Genomic DNA, 18,649 nt, shown 5'->3' with positions numbered 1-18,649 from the left:
CGAGATCGGCTCGGTGGAAAGCACACCCAGCACCTGCGCGTCCGACGACTTTCGAGCCAATTTCCGGCCAAACAACGGCGATTTGGCCGGTGTGAAAGGTATCAATCACTTCGTCTCGCCGAGTACTACAACTTTCCTTTTTGTTTCGCCCAATTTCATGGAATATTGAAGAAGTTATATCCATTTGAATCTTACCCAGTTTCCGGCGACCTCAGTGGCTTTCGAAGCGTTTTCCAGCCAAACCACGGCGAGCTAGACGTCGTGCGAGGTACCATTCTCTTCGTCTCTTCGAGATCTATGATTTCCGTTTTTGAATCACTCGATTTCGTTGAGTTTTGACAAAGTTATGGCCGTTTAAAGTTTGTGTAGTTTTCCGGCCGAATTCCGGCTTTCTCTCCCATTGGGTCTGGCCACCCACCAAACCCAAGGCTTTTGGGCCTTTCCTGCCGAGCCCAACCCAAACCCATTTCTGTTTTATTTATTTTATAATTGTTTTAATGTAAAAGGCCTTCGGGCCGTTCCTAATAGGGCCTTCAGCCCCGTTCCTTTTTCAAACCCAAAACCCTTGGCTTAAAGCCTTTGGGCCAATTAGAACTTGGGCATTCAACCCATTAGTCTAACCCAAAACCCAAGCCCAGCTAGGTTCGGCCCAAACCCATGTGACCCAAGACCCGTTGACTTTGACACGGTCTGACCGTTGACCGAGTCGACGGTCAGTGTTGACTTTGACATTGACCGATCAATGTTGACTTTGACCAGTCAACGTTGACTTTGATCGCTGACTTTTTAAATTTTCGTCCGAGACCTCTCCTAGTCTAATTTTGACGTTCTGGACCCGTTTCTGAAGTCCGTTTTCCCAAATTAAGTCGTTTGAGTAGAGTTTGACTTGATGCACCCTTTTATGTGATTAGGTGCTTTGATTAAGACATTTCTATCTTCGCTAGCAGCGCGGCTTTGACAGCTAAGTACTATGAGTGGACCCTTTCAAAAATGCATGTTTTGATAATAGAAATGCACACATGAAAAACATGATTTAATGATTACGTTTTATGAAATGCTTTGAGATAACATGCCTACTGAGGCTAGATTGAATTATTACTATTTTCCTATAACTCGTGTTCTTAGAAAATATCTGATGGATGACAGCGTTGACCGAGTCAGCGTTGCTTTGACTTTGATCGGTCAACGTTGATTTTGACCGTTGACTTTTCAAGTTTTCATCCGAGACCTCTCCTAGTCTAATTTCGACGTTCTGGACTTGTTTCTGAAGTCCGTTTTCCCAAATTAAGTCGTTTGAGTAGAGTTTGACTTAATGCACCCTTTTATGTGATTAGGTGCTTTGATTAAGACATTTCTGTCTTCGCTAGCAGCGCGGCTTCGACGGCTAAGTACTGTGAGTGGACCCCTTAAAAAATGCATGTTTTGATAGTAGAAATGCACACATGAAAAGCATGATTTAATGATTACGTTTTATGAAATGCTTTGAGATAACATGCCTACTGAGGCTAGATTGAATTATTACTATTTTCCTATAACCTGTGTTCTTATAGAATATCTGATGGATGACGATATGATATTTAGAATATGTTTAGAACACCTCTTTATAGTATAGATGATGGATGACTTTATACTATGAAGTTGCTTTTCAATATATATATGTTTTATGGTTTTTTACTTACCTAGTGGTCCTTTCCGCTACGGGACGTAAGGATAGATTCCGGTCCGTCCCGGGCGAAGGTTTGGTGTTGGCATAGGGCCTGGAGTGTGTTTCCTCTGGCATTTAAGACCAGGGATGAGGAGCCGGCAAGGGGCCTGGGGGTAATTTTCCTCTGACTGTCCGCTCAAAGATGGGGAGCCGGCATGGGGCCTGGTGGTTATATTGGACATTCACTAGTGATTATTATATATACAAGTTATGATTTGAGACAGTACACGGCATGCTAGGTTTCAGAAAACCTATGTTTATCATGATATATGTGTTTTCATAAAACTTGGGGGTTAGTACTGTTCGTGGCAGGAATTTCCGCTGGGGATGTTTCCTGGCCGACGAGCACACAGCTCCCCTGGAGGTTGGCGCCGGTTGAGGGCTGCTGTCGGGCTTCTGCTTCGTTTCTGGGCGTTGTCGGGCAAGTCTCGTCGGGCAAGACTTTTCGGGCAAGGCTCTTCGGGCAAGGCTGAAAGAGAAGGACAGAGTTAACTTTGAGAGGTGCCTTTGTGGGGCCTTAGGTATAGGCCTTGAGGCTCACAATCAAGGTTAACATTTAGGTGCTCAGGCGTGCCACTGCCATCTTTAGCATGGCAGATGTAAAATGGTTGTCGTTCTTTCATTGTATATATATATATGTATCCAAGAAACCGTGTTTAGTTATAACAGGTGCCTTTGTGGGGCCTTAAATGTAGGCCTTGAGGTTTCCCATACATAACTAAACCAGTACTCGAACGCATCATATGTATTCTTGTGATTGTAGAAGTCTTCTAACCATTATATTTGTGATTACCCGAATCCAAGGAATAGAACAAACCCAAATGGGTGCCTTTGTGGGGCCTTAGGTGTAGGCCTTGAGGCTTCCCATCAGAGTTCATTCTTATGCTTAGACTCTTAAGATCGCTGAATAGGATGAATCCAAATGGATGCCTTTGTGGGGCCTTAGGTGTAGGCCTTGAGGCTTTCCATTAGAGTCCATCCCATGCCTAAGCGTTCTATGATAATCATGATATAATAGAAAGAAAACTAGAAGGTAGGTCGATTACTTGCGCCCCAAGTAACTTCGGACTTCTCGTTTATCAAGGATTGTCGTGGATGGGTTAAGTCCACATAAAGTTCTTTTTTATGCCTTGAGGCCAAGGACTTTTAAACTAATCAGATTTACATGCCTGCGGGCTTAGGACTTGGATCTAATTTAAGCATTGAAGATATATTTAAATCAGATCCAAGTGTTGAGAAAGCTTGGTCATCGTGATTTTGCTAGAAACAACTTGCATATAACTAAAAACATACAACATATCGCTAGACTTTAAAGAAAGAAAAGACAAAGACAGAACAAAGCAGGTCGGGCAAGATTAAACCTTATCAATTAAGGCTGATCGTCTTGCAGGTCCCTATCTTTGTGGTTCTGTCAAAGGTCTGAAAGCTTAGGTGGAGAGGGGAAAGGAGAATACAAAAGGGTGAATCGATACTACAACAAGTTTGAACAAGGTAGCAGAGCTATTACAAAGTTTAGGAGAAAAGATTATCCCGAGGGGGATGAAAGCTTGGGCTGACTACAGCTTCGTTTTGAAAGGCAAATCTGGCTTTTTGAGCAGAGTTTGTGCTTTTGTTTGTTTGTTTGAGTGTCCTTATTCCTGTCTTCTCTTCCTCATTTTATAGACTACTCGGTTTGGCTTCTGTAGCAACAGCTTTGCCCGAATGCGGTCTGAGGGTGATGACTCATCAGCTTTATTACATGTAATGCCACCATAAAGTACTTTATGGGCTGTGCAGTCTGATCAGTCTACACCACTTGGTCCTTGGGTAGGTAGGCAAGTGGCCTTTGTGAATTGTATCAAGTCAGAAAAGGCCCTTTCCTGCCTTCCCAGGTCTCGGCTAGGCTTTGATCTTCTATTCCTCCAGGCCTCCTTTTGGGCCGACTCCATCTTTGGGCCAAAAATCAAGTTTTAATCCAAACAGTGCCCCCTTCAATTAATGTGAAGGTTGGAATCTCAAGCGTCAACATTGATTGAATACCCGTATGCATGCATATCCGTCCTTGGAAATTGGTGCTTCCGGTGCCCCTTGCTTTTTTCATGACCCTTGAACTGTCCTTTGAGCTCTATAAAATCGAGCTCGGGACTTCTCATACAAAACCACCAACTTTCCTTTGGCTCTGGCCTTCAACTTCCATCCATCTTGAGCGTTCTTGTTTTCTCTTAGCAACTGAGAAATGGGTTCCTTAGGTTTTGAGTGGAGTTTCCTAAAACTCCCTTTTCGCGAGAAAATGATGTTTTAACTGATGACTGTTATCTCCAACACCCTTGGTCGACCGCCCCTCTATCTCCAACACCCCTGGTCAGGCGGCTTCCTTCTGATGGTTTGTCCTCCCGCAAGTTGCGGTGATAAATCAGACTTCACCATCACATATGGTGACAGCCCCGTTGGAGGATCCTCTACCAGGCCCATGTTGGCCGCACAACCCGATCACCTGATTGGGTTCCATCCATGAAGACGTCGGGAAACCAGTCGAAGACACCACCATATTCAGAGAGAATTAAATGTAATACATAGGATTGGAACTCTGTAAATTTCATCAATTTGCCAACATGAAATAAATACTATTTTAGCAATTTCTGTCTTTCTGCCCTATTTGAATGTTTGATGAACAAAAACACTGCATATGGGATTCCCGAAGCTTGCTTCACTCTGCCCCCTCTTCAATGTAACAATCCCTAACATCCCATAATGTAGGACAATATTTCTTTAAGAATCTAACATTAATGGGATGTTTCTGCCTATTTCCTTCGAGGTCCGCTAGGTAGTATCCTCCTTTATTCAAGACTTGACTAATAATGAAAGGACCTTCCCATGTCGGGCTCCACTTTCCAAAACCCCGAAGCTGAGCTCCCAGAGGGAGGACTGTTTTCCATACTAAATCTCCCTCTTTGAAAGACTTTACCTTCACCTTCTTGTTATAAGCTCGGGCAACAGCTATCTTTCCTTCCTGAATCTGGTTCAAGGCTTCAATTCGGGCTACATCCAGATCTTCAATACCTTGACACATAGCTTCGATATATTCTGTACTATGTAACCCAAATTGGTTTTGAATTCTTACGGAACTAACGTTGATCTCCATGGGGAGCACTGCATCTTGCCCGAACGTCAAAGCATAAGGAGTTGTGCCGGTCCCCGCTCTTTTGGAAGTCCTGTATGCCCACAACGTGTTCCCCAACATCTCATGCCACTTTTCTGGACTATCTGTCACCATTCTTTTAATAATGTTGACCAAGATCTTGTTGCTAGCTTCGGCCTGCCCATTTGACTGAGGGTAGTACGGACTGGATTGGATCATCTTTATTTTATACTTGCTTGCAAACTCCTCGACTTTTTTTGAAATGAAAGATGGCCCACGGTCCGTCACTATAGTATCGGGCACCCCATATCTGTGCAGGATCTTGGTCTCGATAAAATTCTTGACTATGGTGGAAGTTACGGATTTTACTGCTGATGCTTCCACCCACTTGGTGAAGTAATCCGTCGCCACAATTATAAAAGTATGCCCTTTACTGGAAGCTGGATAAATTTGCCCGATGAAGTCCATCGCCCATCCTCGGAACGGCCAAGGCTTGACCACTGGATTCAAAGGTACTGAAGGCACGTGTTGGAGAGGTCCATGCCTCTGACATTCTTCACAACCGCGGGCATAAGACTTGCAGTCTTTTTCCATGTCGGGCCAGAAATAACCGTACCTTCTGAGTAGCCATCTCATCTTTGTCCCCGTTTGATGTGCTCCACATATTCCCTCATGTACTTCGGCCATCACTCTCATGGATTCTTCCTGGCCTAAGCATTTTAACAGTAATCCATCCGGGATTTTTCTCAGAAGGTTCTTCGTCCATAAGACATATTTGGTTGCTTGCTGTCTATTCTTCTTACTTGTAGGTGAAGAAGGATCCTTCAGGTGATAAATGATGGGTGCCCTCCAATCTTCCATCTTGGCTTCTAGAACCATTACATCCAAACTAAACCCCCGATCCAAGATGGAAGGAAGGTTTCTTGTTTGAATCTCGACATTTACTCCATACTTTCTTTCCTGTATTGGCACTCCTGAGGCGAGTTGCGCCATTTCATTGGCTGCTAAGTTAGATCCCCTAGGAATATGATTGACCGATAGCTCGGATTCCCAGAAACTCAACAATTGTGTTGCTGCCATATAGTACCCCGCCATAGTGATATGTCTGCACTTGAACTCGCCATTTAGCTGGTTTACTACCAACTCTGAATCACCAAAGACTTCTACCTCTGCTGCCCCCAAATCCAACTGGATTTCCAGACCAATAATCAATGCCTCATACTCTGCCCGATTATTAGTATTTTCTTGGTAATCGAGCAGGAATGAGTAATAATGATAAACCCCCTGAGGATTTATAATCACAATCCCAGCTCCTGCAACCTTCTAAGTGTGGGATCCATCGAAATATAGCTTCCAAGGAGTAATCCATAGGCCCGTTACTCTTCTTATCTCTTGCTGGATCCAATCTTCTTTGCCCGAAACATCACTTCTTGGTGGGATCCAAACGCTAGTAACCTCCAAACTTCCTGGGATATTGATTACCTCACTTTGAGGTTCCTGATGCTCGGTCAAGAAATCAGCTATTGCCTGGCCTTTGACTGCCATTTGAGGTACATACTGAAAGCTGAATTCTGACAGTGCTAGAATCCACTTCCCAATCGTTCCTGCTAGCATAGGCTTTGACAACATGTACTTTATCGCATCTGTTTTGGCAATGATGTGTACGTGACAAGGTAACATATAATGTCTTAGCTTGCTGGCCGTAAAATATAGAGCCAAACACAATTTCTCCACCGGAGAATATCTTGTTTCTACTTCGGTCAAAATTCTGCTGAGGTAGTATACGGCCTGCTCCTTTCCACCTTCATTATTTTGAGCTAGCAAACTCCCAATTGACTTTTTCGAAGCAGAAATATATAGCTTCAAGGGCTTTCCCCTTTGAGGTGGTACCAGCACTGGTGAAGAAGTTAGGTAGGCCTTGATGCTGTCAAATGCCTGTTGGTGGGTCGGCCCCCACTCGAAATTCTCTTTATCTTTCAACCTTAGTAAAGGAGTCAGCGGTTGGATTTTGCCTGCTAAATTGGCAATGAATCTCCTCAAGAAGTTGATCTTGCCTAGTAGTCTCTGAAGCTGCACTTTGTTGGTGGGTGGAGGTGACTCCAATATTGCTCGAGACTTGTTTTTGTCCACTTCCACACCTCTCTGATGCACCAAGAATCCCAAGAAGTTGCCCGCTCTTACTCCAAATGCACACTTCTTTGGATTCATCTTCAATTTGTGGATCCGCATTCTTATCAATGCTTGCCTGAGATCTACTAGATGCTGTTCTTCTGTTTTAGATTTCACCACGATGTCGTCGATATAGACCTCCATGCTCTGGCCGATTAGATCATGAAAAATGGCATTCATTGCTCTTTGATATGTTGCGCCAGCATTCTTGAGCCCGAATGGCATGACCAGATATTCATATGCCCCCACATGACCAGGACACCTAAAAGCTGTTTTATGAATATCATCTGGAGCCATCTTTATTTGGTTATATCCGGCATTTCCATCCATAAAAGATAAAATTTTATGCTTTGCTACTGCATCTATGGACAAATCAGCCATAGGCTTGGGGTACTCATCTTTTGGTGTAGCGCCATTAATATTTCTGTAATCAACACAACATCGTATTGCTTTTGTTACAGCTTTTAAAATGGGTACGATGTTGGCTAACCACTCCACATATTTGGCTGGTCTGATAAAGCCAGCTTTCACTAGCCTCTCAATCTCTTCTTTGACCTTTTCTTCTATCTCCTTTGACATCCTCCGTGGTGCTTGCTTGACCGGTTTATATCCTTCCTTGATGGGCATTCTATGTTCCACCAAGGTTGGATCTAACCCTGGCATCTCGGTGTAATGCCAAGCAAAACAGTCTTTGAATTCTTGCAGGAGACAAATAATCCTGGCCCGATCCTTGGCCCCTAATAAACCACTAATCTGTATTGGTCTTGGATCATTCTCTGTGCCTAGATCAATAACTTCCAAAGGATCCTGAACTTCGGGTATGTTTGTTTTGCGCCCCCTTCAGGACTTAGAATCGAGGCATACAATCCCGGCGTCAAGGCACTTCCACATCGGCATCTTCGAGTCCTCTCGGTGTAGGACTCATTCTTTTATTCATTCAATCTTATATTAGTTCTTTTAGTGGTCTAGTTAGTTGTATGCTCTGAACACGTTTCTTAAATGCATATTCTTTATTCCTTTATATTTATAAGTCTTATTTATTTCTTAATCTCAGCATTTGCATTCAATAAATGGCTTTCGTAACCCTCGGGTGTCGGTCAGCACGTGCTTACCTTGGTGTTCGGGGAATATCGGAGTCGGGGCGTGTCACTTTCACTTGACAGGCATGATCATCTCCCGCCTCAGGGCCCTAAAACTCAACGACCTGGTGCTTCTTCGCCGGCATGCTTAGCTTGTAGCTTCGGCACTGTGGGTCGTTAAAGTAGTGCAGCCACCAACCTACATCAATGTAAAATATATCAGAGCCTTTATTCTTTCTTCCTAAATCTGTTACGTTATATCCGGTTGCACTGCTCTAGATTAGCACTAATTAAACATTTTGATCCAAACCAAATCCCGGAAATTCACTAAAAAAACATATATAGAATTTCATAGCTGTCTAGTTAGAACAACAAAAAAGCCTTACCCACCAAGTGAAATCGGCTGTATGAATCATAAAACGCCACTACGCTTGTTTTTTGCGCCAAGTCTTATGAAAGCTACCCAGTTAAAGACCAAATAATTAAGGGGCATTTTAATATAGATGCCTCAAATTTGAATTTTTTTAATCAAACATCTATAACTTTTAAACTTTTGATCAAACATTCTTCTACTAATTTTTAATTAAAAATTATGATTTTTATTGTATTTAATTAACCAACTAGTTCAGAAAATAATATCACAAATATTCTAAAATCATCACAAACTTCCTATCTTATCTTATCATAATTCGTTCAAAATGAATTTTTCTTATTCAAATAATTTGTTGTTTTAAATTCTAAAAACACATAAACATCCTATTAATACAATTATGAAATATAACATGCACATATATTAAATATAACGTACCAAACATATATATTAAATATAACGTACCAATCATTTGGTACGTTATTGGTACGTTATATAAATTTAATCTGGGTACGTATTAGTATTTTGGTACGTTATAAAATATTGCTTTTGGTACGTTATACAATTCTTTATTTAGTACGTACCAAGTTATTAGTACGTTGTATTATCCTTACTTTGGTACGTACAAAACTTATGGTACGTTATGTGTAAGTTGTGTAACCCAAAAAAATGATAACTTTTCACATTAAAACATTGCACTACAAAATATTTTGTCAACTCTTAATAATTAATTATTGGACTAAGGACTCATTTTAAATATAAAAAAATGTGAAAACTCTTAGTTCACGTTTCTACTATAAGTAGTTGTTAAAAAATTCAAATTTATTTTCAGTTGCATGAAATTAGGCAGTCTAGTCTACATCTCAATTTTAATTATAAACAAACTCTTGTTTTTTTTTATAATCTATATAAAATGTTGAGTTGGAAATTGGAAAAACTATATTTCATCCAATTAATCTTGAACCCCAGTAGATATAATTGAATCCTTAAATTGAGGAAGGGATGAGATTCCATAAAAATAGCAATAAATTAATGAATATTATTGAGTGCATTTTTTTACATAGAAATGGATTTAAAATAATTTATAAAATACTTAAACTAAGAATATACCTGGAATATAAAGTTTAATTAAAAGTAAAAGCACTTTAATCAAAAGTTGAAAAGTAACAGATGTTTAATTTAGAAAAATCTAAAATGAGGCATCTAATTCTAATTAACTGAATAATTAATCTAGACTAATGTTGCCTTGAAAGCTCAAGTATAAAGTTTCTGTACTAGTTTAAACAAAATTGTATAAAATTCCTCCGATCTAATTTTGCAAAGCAAACTGACCTTGTCAAAGTCTTCCAGCTACCGATGAGGTACTGCCAAAACAGATGCCGTACGTTAAATCCTCGCCGGCCAGACTTTTTCGATATTTTTCAGTTTGTTTAACATCTTAACAGATGGGAATCTTTCTTCTTCCCCTCTGTAAAACAAGAGTGTATTATCCTAATACATCGTCTTTGTATATAATAACTAATTACTTAATGATTTTTAAGTAAAATACTAAAATGTCATTGTATATCTTTGAGATGCTGCACGCTGGTTTCGTACTCATCTGAATTGTATTACATATCACATTCTTCAGATTGACCTCGACCTCGAGCAAGTCTTTCATTCAGAAATCCAAAGATGCAATCGATGGACTTTTTTTTAATTCTTTGATTGCAGATTATTTTTTCTTCCTTCTAATATCTTTGCAAGAGTTTCGTTCTAGTTACTAGCTAAACGGAAGTTACAATGTTTCAAAGCATTCTAGCAAGTTTCATCCTCATTGTCATTAGTTTTTTGACCCGGCAACGTTGACTTTGACCGTTGACTTTTCAAGTTTTTGTCCGAGACCTCTCTTAGTCTAATTTCGACGTTTTGGACCCGTTTCTGAAGTCCGTTTTCCCAAATTAAGTCGTTTGAGTAGAATTTGACTTAATGCACCCTTTTATGTGATTAGGTGCTTTGATTAAGACATTTCTGTCTTCGCTAGCAGCGCGGCTTCGACTGCTAAGTACTGTGAGTGGACCCTTTCAAAAATGCATGTTTTGATAGTAGAAATGCACACATGAAAAACATGATTTAATGATTACGTTTTATGAAATGCTTTGAGATAACATGCCTACTGAGGCTAGATTGAATTATTACTATTTTCCTATAACTCGTGTTCTTATAGAATATCTTTGCAAGAGTTTCGTTCTAGTTACTAGCTAAACAGAAGTTACAATGTTTCAAAGCATTCTAGCAAGTTTCATCCTCATTGTCATTAGTTTTTTGACCCGTCAACGTTGACTTTGACCGTTGACTTTTCAAGTTTTCGTCCGAGACCTCTCCTAGTCTAATTTCGACGTTCTGGACCCGTTTCTGAAGTCCGTTTTCCCAAATTAAGTCGAGCAAGTCTTTCATTCAGAAATCCAAAGATGCAATCGATGGACTTTTTTTAATTCTTTGATTGCAGATTATTTTTTCTTCCTTCTAATATCTTTGCAAGAGTTTCGTTCTAGTTACTAGCTAAACGGAAGTTACAATGTTTCAAAGCATTCTAGCAAGTTTCATCCTCATTGTCATTAGTTTTTTGGCTCCCCTTGCACATCCGCTGTCCTTCAAAATAACGCAATTCGACCAAACTACAAAGAACATATCTTATGAAGGTGATGCCTCGCGGGTATCCAGAGCAATTCAACTCAACGAAAAAAGTTCATGGATGGTTGGGCGGGCTACGTACACAGAGCCTCTCCACCTGTGGGACTCTAGTACAGGATCACTGGCAGATTTCACTACTCATTTCACTTTCATTGTCGACACTGGTAACAAGAGCGACTTTAGTGACGGATTTGCCTTTTTCCTTGGTCCTGTTGGCCATCCAATCCCAGTAAACTCCGCCGGCTCTCTACTCGGATTATTCAACAGCACCGATGAAAGCAATAAACAAATTGTAGCTGTTGAGTTTGACACTTTCGCAAACGAAGCCTTTGATCCGCAAAAGTGGCATGTCGGGATAAACATAAACAGTATCAACTCCGTAGATACTGCCAGTTGGAAAAATGTTAGCAGCAACAGCGGGAAGCTGGGACATGCATGGATAACTTACAATGCCACTTCCAAAAACCTTAGTGTGTTTTGGACGTATGACGAAAACCCTGTTTTTGTGAACAACTCTTCTCTTTCTCACCAGATTGACTTACGAGAGGTTCTCCTCGAAAAGGTTACAATAGGATTTTCAGCTTCTACCGGAGTGTTCCCAGAACGACATCTCATATATTCTTGGGAATTCAGTTCAAGCTTGAATTTTACTAGCAAACAGAACGAAAGAAAAAGGGACAAGAGATTCTTGATAGTGGCGGTTGCAGTTTCTTTTTTCGTTTTGATGTTTTGTGTGGCCATATGCTGGTTGGTGATCAAGAAGAAGCGCGTATATAGGACCGACGCACCCTCGGTGAATACGAATCTTGAGGGACTGGCATTTCCGAAACGATTTGCTTACAAAGAATTAGCTGCAGCCACCAACGGCTTTGCTAACGATGTGAGGCTAGGCCAAGGAGGTTCGGGACAAGTTTACAAAGGAATGTTAAAAGACCTTGGATGCGCAGTTGCGGTGAAGAGGATCTTCGCAGAATCAGAGTATGACGAGAAAATATTCGTCAATGAAGTCAAAATACTAAGCCGATTGATTCACAGGAACCTGGTGCAGTTCATTGGATGGTGTCATGAGCAAGGCGAATGCTTACTTGTTTACGCATACATGCCTAATGGCAGCCTTGACACGCATCTATTCGGCCATAGAGCAGTACTGCAATGGGATTTTCGGTTTAAGATTGCTTTAGGCTTGGCCTCGGCTCTTCATTATCTACACGAAGATGTGGAGCAGTGTGTCCTTCACAGGGATATCAAATCAGCTAATGTGTTGTTGGATGACGAATTCAGCACAAAGCTTGGTGATTTTGGGATTGCGAAGCTCATGGATCCGCGGTTCAGGACTCAAACAACAGGGGTGGTAGGGACTTTCGGGTACATGGCCCCCGAATATGAGAAGGGAGGGAGGGCAAGTAAAGAATCCGACATGTTTAGCTTTGGAGTTGTGGCCTTGGAACTTGCATGCGGTAGGAGGACTTTCCATGACGGAGAACTTGACGTGCCGCTTGTGAGTTGGGTTTGGCAACTCTACCTTGCCGGAAATCTGCTCTACGCAGCTGATGAAAGGTTAGATTCGAACTTCGACATAAATGAAATGGAATGCTTGTTAATTGTGGGATTATGGTGCACTAATCCCGACAATAAGGAAAGGCCGAAAGCTGGACAAGTGATGAATGTTCTTCAGCTTGAAGCGCCATTGCCGGATCTTCCGCACGACATGCATGATCTTCCGCTGCCTCAGCTTCAGTAAAATGCCGATTCCTCTCACGTGATCCTTTCATATATGATCTGATTTCACCATGTCATCGCTTCCGAGCTACTATATTATATTTTTAATCTCTCTATTTGTATGCATGTATGAGTATTGTGTTTTAAGATTTCTTTCACGAAATTAGATTTTTTTTGTATAACTTTCCAACTGATATTCATGTTCCATCGATCCATTCATCACTTCCCAGCTCCCCCGACACGAATAGTTTAGGTCATTGAATCAAATTATCCGCTAATCTTTAGGGAAGAAAAATATCATTAGATAAAGAGCCAATTTAATATTTTTTGTCGTACTATTCATTGATTTTGCATACGAGAGTCACTAATTACAATTATTAACGAACTGCTTTATCGCAGTGGCAAAAAACAATAATGCATATGCACACTGGTGCCACTAATCCCCCTCCCTTCTTCATTTAACAATTTAATCGATTTGTTAAAAAAAAGAATTATTCCTTATCGAGATAGTAATGGATAGTTGTTAGATTACATCCAATCTCGACAATAAAAGAAAACAAGCTAATACATCATTCAACTCCGGCACACCGAAAGAAACTTTATTCATCTTCGAGAAAATGATGGTGTTTTATTGTAGTGGCGAAAAGCGATAACACATATGCACCCTAGTACGGTTCGATCCCCAATGATCCTCCTACCCTTTGAAATTTAACAATTTAACCGATGAATGTTATCGTTTGTTTATTCATCATCAGGACAGTAACGGATAGTAGTTAGAGTACATTCAACCTTGATAATAATAGAAAACAACCCTCTGACATTTACCAATTTAACTGAGAAAATTATCGTTTGTCGAAAAAACAAAAATTATTCATCATCATCGAGACACTAACGGATAGTTGTTAAATTACTTCATAGAAAACAAGTGAATACATAATTCAACTCCATCGCACCAAAGAAGCCGGCCTAATATTATAATGGGGGAGTATGTCTTGTTCCTTTTTTTTTCACTCGTTAAGTGACTTTGAATTGGTCGGTCTCTTTTAGTTGAATTGGTCGGTCTTTGGAGTTGAATATCCTCCTAAACTATTTAATTAAGATTCTAGAGGCTCGCACGCATCGACTTTTAGGATAAGCTGCATCGTCACTATTGTTCTTTTCCTTTTTTGTATAGTAAATAAAATAAATTAACTGTCGCTATTTTTGTTTGCAGATTACTCTTTTTTTTTCTTTTTTTTTTTTACAAACGATATTAGAACGCCAAATTCACTTAAAGTAAGAGGAGAATATGATATTCGAGTATGAAGATAAGAGTAAACAAGGTCGGCCAAGGTCATGGACAGAGCCAATGAAGGCTCACTAGGGGTAGATGTCCCCACTCAAGTAATTCGTTTATTAAGTTGCTGACTAGAGTTATATAATATACACGTACTATTCATTGATTTTGCATACGAGAGTCACTAATTACAATTATTAACAAACTGCTTTATCGCAGTGGCCAAAAACAATAATGCATATGCACACTGGTGCCACTGATCCCCCTCCCTTCTTCATTTAACAATTTAATCGATTTGTTAAAAAAAAAAATTATTCCTTATCGAGATAGTAATAGATAGTTATTAGATTACATCCAATCTCGACAATAAAAGAAAACAAGCGAATACATCAATCAACTCCGGCACACCAAAAGAAACTTTATTCATCTTCGAGAAAATGATGGTGTTTTATTGTAGTGGCGAAAAGCGATAACACATATGCACCCTAGTGCGGTTCGATCCCCAACGATCCTCCTACCCTTTGAAATTTAACAATTTAACCAATGAATGTTATCGTTTGTTTATTCATCATCGGGACAGTAACGGATAGTAGTTAGAGTACATTCAACCTTGATAATAATAGAAAACAACCCTCTGACATTTACCAATTTAACTGAGAAAATTATCGTTTGTCGAAAAAACAAAAATTATTCATCATCATCGAGACACTAACGGATAGTTGTTAAATTACATCATAGAAAACAAGTGAATACATAATTCAACTCCATCGCACCAAAGAAGCCGGCCTAATATTATAATGGGGGAGTATGTCTTGTTCCTTTTTTTTTCACTCGTTAAGTGACTTTGAATTGGTCGGTCTCTTTTAGTTGAATTGGTCGGTCTTTGGAGTTGAATATCCTCCTAAACTATTTAATTAAGATTCTAGAGGCTCGCACGCATCGACTTTTGGGGTAAGCTGCATCGTCACTATTGTTCTTTTCCTTTTTTGTATAGTAAATAAAATAAATTAACTGTCGCTATTTTTGTTTGCAGATTACTCTTTTTTTTTCTTTTTTCTTTTTACAAACGATATTAGAACGACAAATTCACTTAAAGTAAGAGGAGAATATGATATTCGAGTATGAAGATAAGAGTAAACAAGGTCGGCCAAGGTCATGGACAGAGCCAATGAAGGCTCATTGGGGGTAGATGTCCCCACTCAAGTAATTTGTTTATTAAGTTGCTGACTAGAGTTATATAATATACACGTGTTATCTTTGAAGAAAATATATGTATCTAATATCCAACATAGCTTCATATCACTTATACTCCATGTCAAATATTATATGAGCAAAAGTGCTCTTACTCATGTCATTCAACCTGAAAAACTCACTCCCGCCTATCATGTATTAATATTTTTCACACCATTTTTCCACTTTCCACTACTATATTGAAATTTTTGTAACATGGAATTGTGATACATCATCATTTGAAAGCATCTCTATTATCATATTGAGTATAAGTCATACTATAATAAGGTTTTCTTAGTTGATTTTCGGATACCCACACTAAAAGAAATTTGTAGCTCCGTCCCTGCCAAGGTTCAACCAATAAGAGATAAGACGGCTTTAATTAGTGCATAAGACTATTTAATCAGTCAATAAGTGTATACCACTTATCATATTCCTCGTATTTTTCTTTGCTGTTTCAAAGTTGTTTAGGCCTTTTTCTGCAGTTCTCTTTTTTACTGAAACTTTGCACCTATTTCATCCTAAACTATCAGACAATGATCTTTCACTACTCAAACAAGCGCTACATTTTTAGTGTCTTCTTCCTTTCCATCCATCTTTTCGCTCCCTTTGCCAATCCACTTTCCTTCAGCTTCCCACAATTCGACTCTGGCTCAAATAAAATACACTACGCGGGCGATGCCCGTCTCTCCTACACAAAGATCGAACTCAACCAGCAGCTGGGGTCACCCTGTGTCGGGCGAGCTACGTATTCAGAGCCTCTGCAGTTATGGGACTCTACTACGAGCTTGCTCGCAGACTTCGCCACTCATTTCACGTTTACTGTCAATTTTGGCGACAGTCCGTACATTGGCGACGGTTTTGCCTTTTTTCTTGCACCCGTTGGCTATCCTATTCCGCCCAACTCCCACAGCGGTAATCTAGGATTGTTCAACAAAACAACTAATCTTGTAGTGTCACAAAACCATATTGTAGCTGTTGAGTTTGATAACTTCAAAAACGAGCAGTGGGATCCACCTGCGCCCCACGTGGGGATCAACGTGAATCAGATTTCCTCCACGGTTAGTGGCAGTTGGGATCTTAGAAGCAAAAGTGAGAACGTTGGTCATGCATGGATAACTTACAATGCTTCCTCCAACAACCTCAGTGTGTTTTGGACATACGACGTAAGCCCTGTTTTTGTGGACAACTCTTCTCTTTTTTCTGTCATTGACTTGCGAAAGGTTCTCCCCGAGCAGGTTACAATTGGGTTTTCTGCTTCTGCTGTTCAGAAGCAGCGGCATGTTATAAGATCATGGGAATTCAATTCCAGTTTGGATTCTGTTGAGGTAGCCATCAAACAGAAGGAAAAGAAAACGAAGAAGGCAATCTTGATCACGGCAGTTGTAGCTTCTTCTTTCGTTTTGATGCTTGGTGTAGCCATTTGCTGTTTCTGTTTGTTGGTGGTTAAGAAGCGAAGAAATCGGAATGATGGACATGCAAAGCACTCGAATGATTTGAATCTTGAGAAACTGGCATTTCCGAAACGGTTTTCTTACAAAGAATTAGTTGCAGCAACCAATGGCTTTGAGGACGATAGAAAGCTAGGCCAAGGAGGGTCAGGACAAGTTTATGAAGGAATATTACAAGATCTTGGATGTGCGGTTGCTGTGAAGAGAATCTTTGCCAAGATTAAGAACCATGAGAAAATCTTCACCACTGAAGTAAAAATAATATGTCGTTTGATGCACAAGAATCTGGTGCAATTCATTGGATGGTGTCACGAGGAAGGCAAATGCTTACTTGTTTATTCGTACATGCCTAATGGCAGCCTTGACATGCATCTATTTGGCCCTAGAACAACCCTGCAATGGAGTTTCAGATATAAAATAGCTTTAGGCTTGGCCTCGGCGCTTCATTATCTACACGAAGATGCAGAGCGGTGTGTTCTTCATAGGGATATCAAATCAGCTAATGTCCTGTTGGACAACGATTTCAGTGCTAAGCTTGGGGATTTTGGGATTGCGAAGCTTGTGGATCCACTGGTCAGGACTCAAACAACAGGGGTGGTAGGGACTTACGGCTACATGGCACCGGAATATGCGAAAGGAGGGAAGGCCACTAAGGAATCTGATATGTTTAGTTTTGGAGTTGTGGCCTTGGAACTTGCATGTGGAAGGAGAACTTACGAGGATGCCGGATATCATGAGCCGCTCTTCAGTTGGGCTTGGAAGCTGTACCTTGCAGGAAATCTTCTCGACGTGGCGGACGAGAGATTGTGTATGAATTTCAATAGAAATGAAATGGAATGCTTGTTAGTTGTGGGATTATGGTGCACTCGCCCTGACCACGAGGAGAGACCAAAAGCAGGACAAGTAGTGAAGGTTCTTCAGCTCGAAGCACCCTTGCCCGAACTTCCCCAAAATATGCATGAATATCTACTGCCTCAACGTCCACAACAAGCTTTCTCCTCTCACGGATCCATTACTGATACCTTTGAAGATGCAGGTCGGTAGAAACCGAGCTACATCCTTGCACAATATCATCAGATTCGCTCTGTGTTTCCTTCTTTTTAAATTACTACCTTTTATCTTAATGCATGGCTGTATGATTTCACATATGAAACATTTGAATTGGTATATGCGTTTAATGTTTGTTTGTTCGTCATGCTTTAGCACATGAGGCCATTTAATTTTCTTGCGAAATAACAAACCGCACCAGCTATGTATGCAAAAACAAACTTCAATGAACAGTCTGAATTTCGAACATAAAAATTTGGCAACAGCCGAAAACAACATATTCACTTTAGCATCTAACTCTTCACTTAGAACCATAGAATACATATGGGGTGCCTGAAGAAAAGTGCAATCCTTTGAATGTGATTTATCAGTTCCCCATAAAAAAGAAGCTAATGTGTTCTGTCCGCTATCACATCTGGGCTTTCGGTTCCAGCACAAACAATTTGTATCGTTAAAGCCGAATTGTTTGCCATCATCAAGTTGCATTTCTTGTATATGAATTCAGATTTATAAAGTCTGAATCACTACATTTTGTTTTTGGGTGTCACTACTTACTATACTAGTAATTCCTGGTAGTTGTTTAATTTGTTAAGCCTCTATCTGTTTCAATTGCTAATAGAGAAGCAATCCCAATCTAAACAAGAGTTTAATGAGTTTCGGCAAAATCCTGTCTACATCGAACCCGAAGATATTTGTTCTTCATTGTGAAAACATAAACCGGTACAAGGTACTGATCGTGCTAAATCACATAACCCAAAACCCAAATCCCTTGTGCCGCAACACATAGAGATTTACTCATCGCGCTAAATCAC

General features: G+C 40.2%; 2 protein-coding genes across 2 annotated transcripts; both read left to right on the top strand.

Annotated features, from left to right (window-relative positions):
* Nucleotides 1-10,680: 10,680 nt before the first annotated feature.
* Nucleotides 10,681-13,055, top strand: LOC126632416 (L-type lectin-domain containing receptor kinase IX.1-like). The gene has a single exon (XM_050302824.1). It carries the CDS (start codon nucleotides 10,999-11,001, stop codon nucleotides 12,853-12,855), a length of 1,857 nt encoding a protein of 618 aa, XP_050158781.1. The 5' UTR covers nucleotides 10,681-10,998; the 3' UTR covers nucleotides 12,856-13,055.
* Nucleotides 13,056-15,869: 2,814 nt separating this feature from the next.
* On the top strand, nucleotides 15,870-17,834 carry LOC126632409 (L-type lectin-domain containing receptor kinase IX.1-like). Its single transcript, XM_050302818.1, has one exon. The coding sequence runs from the start codon at nucleotides 15,876-15,878 to the stop codon at nucleotides 17,832-17,834; it is 1,959 nt and encodes a 652-aa protein (XP_050158775.1). The 5' UTR covers nucleotides 15,870-15,875.
* Nucleotides 17,835-18,649: the final 815 nt, after the last annotated feature.

Source organism: Malus sylvestris, chromosome 8, assembly GCF_916048215.2.
Source record: "Malus sylvestris chromosome 8, drMalSylv7.2, whole genome shotgun sequence".
NCBI lineage: Eukaryota > Viridiplantae > Streptophyta > Magnoliopsida > Rosales > Rosaceae > Malus > Malus sylvestris.
The sequence above is the reverse complement of the archived record's forward strand: the minus strand, read 5'-3'. Positions and strand labels throughout refer to the sequence as shown.

Excerpts from the sequence above, each read along its gene's own strand:
- LOC126632409 (XM_050302818.1), top strand. The coding sequence starts at position 15,876 with ATGATCTTTCACTACTCAAACAAGCGCTACATTTTTAGTGTCTTCTTC.
- LOC126632416 (XM_050302824.1), top strand. The coding sequence starts at position 10,999 with ATGTTTCAAAGCATTCTAGCAAGTTTCATCCTCATTGTCATTAGTTTT.